General features: G+C 44.5%; 1 protein-coding gene across 1 annotated transcript in view; it reads left to right on the top strand.

Moving 5' to 3' along the window:
- Positions 1-6,876, top strand: part of LOC120039549 (MICAL-like protein 2) — a 43,693-nt gene extending 36,817 nt beyond the window's left edge. The window contains exons 15-16 of the mRNA XM_038984960.1: positions 1,769-1,815; positions 5,348-6,876. Of these exons, the coding sequence (XP_038840888.1) occupies positions 1,769-1,815; positions 5,348-5,415 (115 nt within the window). The 3' untranslated portion in view covers positions 5,416-6,876. The remainder of the gene's footprint in view (positions 1-1,768; positions 1,816-5,347) is intronic.
- Positions 6,877-9,669: the final 2,793 nt, after the last annotated feature.

Here is a 9,669-nt window from a genome sequence, read left to right on the forward strand (position 1 = left end):
AGAGAGAGAGGGGGGATGACAGATTCAGGTAAGAGAGAGAGAGAGAGAGGGGGATGACAGATTCAGGTAAGAGAGAGAGAGAGAGGGGGATGACAGATTCAGGTAAGAGAGAGAGAGAGGGGGAGGACAGATTCAGGTAAGAGAGAGAGAGGGGGAGGACAGATTCAGGTAAGAGAGAGAGAGGGGGAGGACAGATTCAGGTAAGAGAGAGAGAGAGAGAGAGGGGTGATGACAGATTCAGTTAAGAGAGAGAGAGGGGGATGACAGATTCAGGTAAGAGAGAGAGAGGGGGATGACAGATTCAGGTAAGAGAGAGAGAGGGGGAGGACAGACTCAGGTAAGAGGGAGAGGGGTGATGACAGATTCAGGTAAGAGAGAGAGAGAGAGGGGTGATGACAGATTCAGGTAAGAGAGAGAGAGAGAGAGAGGGGGGATGACAGATTCAGTAAGAGAGAGAGAGGGGGATGACAGAATCAGGTAGAGAGAGAGAGAGGGGGGATGACAGATTCAGGTAAGTGAGAGAGAGAGGGGATGACAGATTCAGGTAAGTGAGAGAGAGGGGTTGACAGATTCAGGTAAGTGAGAGAGAGGGGTTGACAGATTCAGGTAAGAGAGAGAGAGAGGGGGATGACAGATTCAGGTAAGAGAGAGAGAGAGAGGGGGATGACAGACTCAGGTAAGAGAGAGAGAGGGGGGATGACAGATTCAGGTAAGAGAGAGAGAGGGGGGATGACAGATTCAGGTAAGAGAGAGAGGGGGAGGACAGACTCAGGTAAGAGAGAGAGGGAGATGACAGATTCAGTGAAGAGAGAGGGGTGATGACAGATTCAGGTAAGTGAGAGAGAGGGGTGATGACAGATTCAGGTAAGTGAGAGAGAGGGGTTGACAGATTCAGGTAAGAGAGAGAGAGAGGGGGATGACAGATTCAGGTAAGAGAGAGAGAGAGAGGGGGATGACAGACTCAGGTAAGAGAGAGGGGGGATGACAGATTCAGTTAAGAGAGAGAGGGGTGATGACAGATTCAGGTAAGAGAGAGAGAGAGAGAGAGGGGGGGATGACAGATTCAGGTAAGAGAGAGAGAGAGAGGGGGATGACAGATTCAGGTAAGAGAGAGAGAGGGGGATGACAGATTCAGGTAAGAGAGAGAGAGGGGGGTGACAGATTCAGGTAAGAGAGAGAGAGAGGGGGAGGACAGACTCAGGTAAGAGAGAGAGGGAGATGACAGATTCAGTGAAGAGAGAGAGAGAGGGGTGATGACAGATTCAGGTAAGTGAGAGAGAGGGGGATGACAGACTCAGGTAAGAGAGAGAGAGGGGGGATGACAGATTCAGTTAAGAGAGAGAGAGAGAGGGGTGATGACAGATTCAGGTAAGAGAGAGAGAGAGAGAGAGAGGGGGGATGACAGATTCAGGTAAGAGAGAGAGAGGGGGATGACAGATTCAGGTAAGAGAGAGAGAGAGAGGGGGATGACAGATTCAGGTAAGTGAGAGAGAGAGGGGATGACAGATTCAGGTAAGTGAGAGAGAGAGAGGGGGGATGACAGATTCAGGTAAGTGAGAGAGAGAGAGGGGATGACAGATTCAGGTAAGTGAGAGAGAGAGAGGGGATGACAGATTCAGGTAAGTGAGAGAGAGAGGGGATGACAGATTCAGGTAAGTGAGAGAGAGAGGGGAGAAGCTGTCTTAATGTGAATGGCTCTCTGTGATGGTGTGTGTGTGTAGATTAGTCATGCTGTGTCATTAATTTTCTCTGTCTGATCTCTCTTCAGGGAGGATGAGGAAGATGAGCAGCTCAATAAGATGATGAAGAACCTAGGTCAGTCCCTACACAACACATCTAGGATCAGTTTCCCTTATATAACCCTAGGTCAGTCCCTACACGACAGGTCTAGGATCAGTTTCCCTTCTATAACCCTAGGTCAGTCCCTACATGACAGGTCTAGGATCAGTTTCCCTTCTATAACCCTAGGTCAGTCCCTACATGACAGGTCTAGGATCAGTTTCCCTTCTGTAACCCTAGGTCAGTCCCTACACGACAGGTCTAGGATCAGTTTCCCTTCTATAACCCTAGGTCAGTCCCTACACGACAGGTTTAGGATCAGTTACCCTTCTATAACCCTTATCAAACCCTAGGTCAGTCCCTACACCACAGGTCTAGGATCAGTTTTCCTTCTATAACCCAAGGTCAGTCCTTACACGACAGGTCTAGGATCAGTTTCCCTTATATAACCCTTATCAAACCCAAGGTCAGTCCTTACACTACAGGTCTAGGATCAGTTTCCCTTCTATAACCCAAGGTCAGTCCCTACACGACAGGTCTAGGATCAGTTTCCCTTCTGTAACCCTAGGTCAGTCCCTACACCACAGGTCTAGGATCAGTTTTCCTTCTATAACCCAAGGTCAGTCCTTACACGACAGGTCTAGGATCAGTTTCCCTTATATAACCCTTATCAAACCCAAGGTCAGTCCTTACCTACAGGTCTAGGATCAGTTTCCCTTCTAAACCTAAGGTCAGTCCCTACACGACAGTCTAGGATCAGTTTCCCTTCTGAACCCTAGGTCAGTCCCTACACGACAGGTCTAGGATCAGTTTCCCTTCTGTAACCCTAGGTCAGTCCCTACACGACAGGTCTAGGATCAGTTTCTCTTCTATAACCCTAGGTCAGTCCCTACACGACAGGTCTAGGATCAGTTTCCCTTCTGTAACCCTAGGTCAGTCCCTACACGACAGGTCTAGGATCAGTTTCCCTTCTGTAACCCTAGGTCAGTCCCTACACGACAGGTCTAGGATCAGTTTCCCTTCTATAACCCTAGGTCAGTCCCTACACGACAGGTCTAGGATCAGTTTCTCTTCTATAACCCTTATCAGAACCAGCAGGGGACTGAGCTGCTCTCAGCACACAGCTTGATGTTTCTCGGTGGTTCTACACGCAGCTTGACGTTTCTCTGTGGTTCTACACCCAGCTTGACGTTGAGCTAGTCCCCGACCAACAGGCTTGGTGGAGCTAGTCCCAGACCAACAGGCTTGGTGGAGCTAGTCCCAGACCAACAGGCTTGGTGGAGCTAGTCCCAGACCAACAGGCTTGGTGGAGCTAGTCCCAGACCAACAGGCTTGGTGGAGCTAGTCCCAGACCAACAGGCTTGGTGGAGCTAGTCCCAGACCAGCAGGCTTGGTGGAGCTAGTCCCAGACCAACAGGCTTGGTGGAGCTAGTCCCCGACCAACAGGCTTGGTGGAGCTAGTCCCCGACCAACAGGCTTGGTGGAGCTAGTCCCAGACCAACAGGCTTGGTGGAGCTAGTCCCAGACCAACAGGCTTGGTGGAGCTAGTCCCAGACCAACAGGCTTGGTGGAGCTAGTCCCCGACCAACAGGCTTGGTGGAGCTAGTCCCCGACCAACAGGCTTGGTGGAGCTAGTCCCCGACCAACAGGCTTGGTGGAGCTAGTCCCCGACCAACAGGCTTGGTGGAGCTAGTCCCCGACCAACAGGCTTGGTGGAGCTAGTCCCCGACCAACAGGCTTGGTGGAGCTAGTCCCAGACCAACAGGCTTGGTGGAGCTAGTCCCAGACCAACAGGCTTGGTGGAGCTAGTCCTCCTGAAAATGTTCATGACAAACGACAGATGTGTGGAATGTTGTCAAATGTGATGTTTTGTATGTGAGAAAGAATGAACCCCCCCCCAGCCAGATTGTTCTAATGGTATAGAAACCAGGGTTTGGCCCCAAAGACAAGGTTCCTCCCACCAGCCGTCCACACCCGTGACATCTCCTCCCTGGTAGCTCATAGTACACAAACACCAAGTCATTCTATGAAATGCAGGCTGTAGGTTTTATCACAGAGCCATCATAACTCAATTGCCAGCGCCAAGCCCCAGAGTCCAACTCAGTCCCGAGAGAGTACTGAGAAACCTTATTCCATGCAATTTTCTATCATACATGGTTCTCATTGTAATCTCTCCTATTGTCTGTCATGGTTCTTATTGTAATCTCTCTCTCCTTTTGTTTGTTGTTCTTATTGTAATCTCTCTCTCCTTTTGTTTGTTGTTCTTATTGTAATCTCTCCTATTGTCTGTAATGGTTCTTATTGTAATCTCTCCTATTGTCTGTCATGGTTCTTATTGTAATCTCTCTCTCCTTTTGTTTGTTGTTCTTATTGTAATCTCTCCTATTGTCTGTCATGGTTCTTATTGTAATCTCTCCTATTGTCTGTCATGGTTCTTATTGTAATCTCTCTCTCCTTTTGTTTGTTGTTCTTATTGTAATCTCTCTCTCCTTTTGTTTGTTGTTCTTATTGTAATCTCTCTCTCCTTTTGTTTGTTGTTCTTATTGTAATCTCTCCTATTGTCTGTCATGGTTCTTATTGTAATCTCTCCTATTGTCTGTCATGGTTCTTATTGTAATCTCTCTCTCCTTTTGTTTTGTTGTTCTTATTGTAATCTCTCCTATTGTCTGTCATGGTTCTTATTGTAATCTCTCCTATTGTCTGTCATGGTTCTTATTGTAATCTCTCTCTCCTATTGTCTGTCATGGTTCTTATTGTAATCTCTCTCTTTTTTGTTGTTGTTCTTATTGTAATCTCTCTCTCCTTTTGTTTGTGGTTCTTATTGTAATCTCTCTCTCCTTTTGTTTGTTGTTCTTATTGTAATCTCTCTCTCCTTTTGTTTGTTGTTCTTATTGTAATCTATCCTATTGTCTGTCATGGTTCTTATTGTAATCTCTCTTTTAGTTGTCATGGTTCTTTATTGTAACTTCTCTCACTTCTACTCTTTCATCCCATCCTCTCTCTCTACCTCTACTCTCTCTCTCTACCTCTACTCTCTCTCTCTACCTCTACTCTCTCTCTCTACCTCTACTCTCTCTCTCTACCTCTACTCTCTCTCTCTACCTCTACTCTCTCTCTCTACCTCTACTCTCTCTCTCTACCTCTACTCTCTCTCTACCTCTACTCTCTCTCTCTACCTCTACTCTCTAACTCTACTCTCTCTCTACCTCTACTCTCTCTCTCTACCTCTACTCTCTCTCTCTACTCTCTCTCTACCTCTACTCTCTCTCTCTACTCTCTCTCTCTACCTCTACTCTCTCTCTCTACCTCTACTCTCTCTCTCTACCTCTACTCTCTCTCTCTACCTCTACTCTCTCTCTCTACCTCTACTCTCTACCTCTACTCTCTCTCTCTACCTCTACTCTCTCTCTCTACCTCTACTCTCTCTCTCTACTCTCTCTCTCTACCTCTACTCTCTCTCTACCTCTACTCTCTCTCTCTCTACCTCTACTCTCCCATCCTCTACTCTCTCTCTACCTCTACTCTCTCTCTCTCTACCTCTACTCTCCCATCCTTCTCTCTCTTTCAGACACAAAGAAAGAGAAGAAGAAGAAGTCTAGCTTCAAGTTGTTTGGGAGGAACAAGAAGGAGGGATGATACCGCGGGGAGGAACTCTGGGACACACTGTTACCCTGCTTTACATCTGGTTATTAACAAGGAGGAGGGATGATACCGCGGGGAGGAACTCTGGGACACACTGTTACCCTGCTTTACATCTGGTTATTACTGTGTTTATAGTTGATGTATTGAAGTCTGTTGGCTCTCTGGTTCATGTGTCTATAATACCCTCCTGACATGCGTGTGACCCCTCATTGTCATCCATGTCATCACACTGTCCTCTCAGTGTCAAGCTGAAACCCAGTATAACACTACACACAGCACATCCACACTGTGTCTGTATGTAATATGTGTGTAATGTGTGTGTGTGTGTGTGTGTGTGTGTGTGTGTGTGTGTGTAATGTGTGTGTGTGGTTTGTTAATCTGTATGATGGGGATTATGTAGGGATTAGAAGATATCAAAGGAGCTATGGCCTCGCTGTCTGTGACATCACAATGACTCACTGCTAATGTCTGACATCACTCACTCAACCGTGTGCCCTTTGCCCTCTGCTGTTTACAAGCTATAGAGAGAAGTTGTTTTGTTGAGGGGTCGGACAACTCTTCTTATGACATACCATCACGCTTCTCTATAGCTTCATCTGTCCACGGGATGGTTTATCTTCTGACTCCAGATCAGATGTTAGCTCTGTAATCGCCCCCCTAGTTCATCTTTTATAATGTTATGTCCTGACTGCAGATCAGATGTTAGCTCTGTAATCGCCCCCTAGTTCATGTTTTATAATGTTATGTCCTGACTCCAGATCAGATGTTAGCTCTGTAATCGCCCCCTAGTTCATGTTTTATAATGTTATGTCCTGACTCCAGATCAGATGTTAGCTCTGTAATCGCCCCCTAGTTCATGTTTTATAATGTTATGTCCTGACTCCAGATCAGATGTTAGCTCTGTAATCGCCCCCTAGTTCATGTTTTATAATGTTATGTCCTGACTCCAGATCAGATGTTAGCTCTGTAATCACCCCTCTAGTTCGTTTTATAATGTTATGTCCTGACTCCAGATCAGATGTTAGCTCTGTAATCGCCCCCTAGTTCATGTTTTTTAATGTTATGTCCTGACTCCAGATCAGATGTTAGCTCTGTAATCGCCCCCTAGTTCATGTTTTATATTGTTATGTCCTGACTGCAGATCAGATGTTAGCTCTGTAATCGCCCCCTAGTTCATGTTTTATAATGTTATGTCCTGACTCCAGATCAGATGTTAGCTCTGTAATCGCCCCCTAGTTCATGTTTTTTAATGTTATGTCCTGACTCCAGATCAGATGTTAGCTCTGTAATCGCCCCCTAGTTCATGTTTTATAATGTTATGTCCTGACTCCAGATCAGTGATGAGTGTCTTATGAGCTTTTATTAAGCAGCATTTTGCATTGATCAAAGTTAATGTGTATAAATGCTGGCCTTTCAGCCAAAGGGTTTTTATTCAGTATAAGAGACTCGCTTTTACCATTTAACATTCTGTTATAATGATCAGCGTGGTGCCTTAGTGACTTCACATTCTGTTATAATGATCAGCGTGGTGCCTTAGTGACTTCACATTCTGTTATAATGATCAGTGGTGCCTTAGTGACTTCACATTCTGTTATAATGATCAGCGTGGTGCCTTAGTGACTTCACATTCTGTTATAATGATCAGTGGTGCCTTAGTGACTTCACATTCTGTTATAATGATCAGTGGTTCCTTAGTAACTTCACATTCTGTTATAATGATCAGCGTGGTGCCTTAGTGACTTACATTCTGTTATAATGATCAGTGGTGCCTTAGTGACTTCACATTCTGTATAATGATCAGTGGTTCCTTAGTAACTTCACATTCTGGTATATGATCGCGTGGTGCTTAGTGACTTCACATTCTGTTATAATGATCAGTGGTTCCTTAGTAACTTCACATTCTGTTATAATGATCAGCGTGGTGCCTTAGTGACTTCACATTCTGTTATAATGATCAGTGGTGCCTTAGTGACTTCACATTCTGTTATAATGATCAGTGGTTCCTTAGTAACTTCACATTCTGTTATAATGATCAGCGTGGTGCCTTAGTGACTTCACATTCTGTTATAATGATCAGTGGTGCCTTAGTGACTTCACATTCTGTTATAATGATCAGCGTGGTGCCTTAGTGATATACATTCTGTTATAATGATCAGCGTGGTGCCTTAGTGACTTCACATTGTTATAATGATCAGTGGTGCCTTAGTGACTCACATTCTGTTATAATGATCAGCGGGTGCCTTAGTGACTCACATTCTGTTATAATGATCAGCGTGGCCTTAGTGATCACATTCTGTATAATGATCAGCGTGGTGCCTTAGTGATACATTCTGATATAATGATCAGCGTGGGGCCTTATGACTTCACATTCTGATAATGATCAGCGTGGTGCCTTAGTGACATCACATTCTGTTATAATGATCAGTGGTTCCTTAGTAACTTCACATTCTGTTATAATGATCAGCGTGGTGCCTTAGTGACTTCACATTCTGTTATAATGATCAGTGGTGCCTTAGTGACTTCACATTCTGTTATAATGATCAGCGTGGTGCCTTAGTGACTTCACATTCTGTTATAATGATCAGCGTGGTGCCTTAGTGACTTCACATTCTGTTATAATGATCAGTGGTGCCTTAGTGACATCACATTCTGTTATAATGATCAGCGTGGTGCCTTAGTGACTTCACATTCTGTTATAATGATCAGCGTGGTGCCTTAGTGACTTCACATTCTGTTATAATGATCAGCGTGGTGCCTTAGTGACATCACATTCTGATATAATGATCAGCGTGGTGCCTTATTGACTTCACATTCTGATATAATGATCAGCGTGGTGCCTTAGTGACTTCACATTCTGTTATAATGATCAGCGTGGTGCCTTAGTGACTTCACATTCTGTTATAATGATCAGCGTGGAAAACAGAAATGTGGCCAGTTGTAGTCTTGTGGAGAAACCAGGAAATGAATGATTTGACCAGGAAATTAATGATTTGACCAGGAAATTAATGATTTGACCAGGAAGAATGCGTGAATAATTCGATCCATATTGGATCTGAGCGTGAATGTGCTGTTCAAAATGGTCGATACCTGAGTCGTCATTGACGAGGGGCAATTTGTTTTTGCTAATGGCACTTTTTAATAAATGACAATTAACTGTTTTCTTTTTAGATGGTTGTGTCAGAATTGAGAAATTTTATGAATCGAGATAATTGTTAAAAGTCCGTTTTTTTTTTCTCTGTATAATTTGTGGTTTTATCAGAATGGAGAGTTGTCTTTCTAATTCAACACACTGATCGGACCAAAACCACTAAAAGAGTGTAACTGATCCTGTGTTCCCTGTGTTCCCATGTATCTCCCTGTATATACTGTCCTGTGTTCCCATGTATCTCCCTGTATATACTGTCCTGTGTTCCCTCTGTTCCCATGTATGTATTCCCTGTGATTTACTTTCCTGTTTCCCTCTGTTCCATGTATCTCCCTGTATATACGTCCTGTGTTCCCTGTTCCATGTATTCCTGATATACTGTCCGGTCCCTCTGTTTCCCATGTATCTCCCTGTATATACTGTCCTGTGTTCCCATGTATCTCCCTGTATATACTGTCCTGTGTTCCCTCTGTTCCCATGTATCTCCCTGTATATACTGTCCTGTGTTCCCATGTATCTCCCTGTATATACTGTCCTGTGTTCCCTCTGTTCCCATGTATCTCCCTGTATATACTGTCCTGTGTTCCCTCTGTTCCCATGTATCTCCCTGTATATACTGTCCTGTGTTCCCTCTGTTCCCATGTATCTCCCTGTATATACTGTCCTGTGTTCCCTCTGTTCCCATGTATCTCCCTGTATATACTGTCCTGTGTTCCTCTGTGTCCCATGTATCTCCTGTATATACTGTCCTGTGTTCCCTGTGTTCCATGTATCTCTGTAATACTGTCTGTGTTCCCTGTCCATGTATCTCTCTGTATATACTGTCCTGTGTTTCCTCTGTTCCCATGTATATACTGTCCTGTGTTCCCATGTATCTCCCTGTATATACTGTCCTGTGTTCCCATGTATCTCCCATGTATATACTGTCCTGTGTCTATGCACTGTTTATTCATGATATCTCCTTTTTCTTCTTCAATAAATTCAATAATGATGGAAAATGTACATTTTGCCCTGTTTTTTAAATATTTTGTTCCTCACTGTGTGTGTGTGTGTGTACGTACGTATCCCATGATGTGAAGCAAAGAGGCACTGAGTTTGAAGGT

This window comes from Salvelinus namaycush, unplaced genomic scaffold (genome assembly GCF_016432855.1).
Source record: "Salvelinus namaycush isolate Seneca unplaced genomic scaffold, SaNama_1.0 Scaffold28, whole genome shotgun sequence".
NCBI lineage: Eukaryota > Metazoa > Chordata > Actinopteri > Salmoniformes > Salmonidae > Salvelinus > Salvelinus namaycush.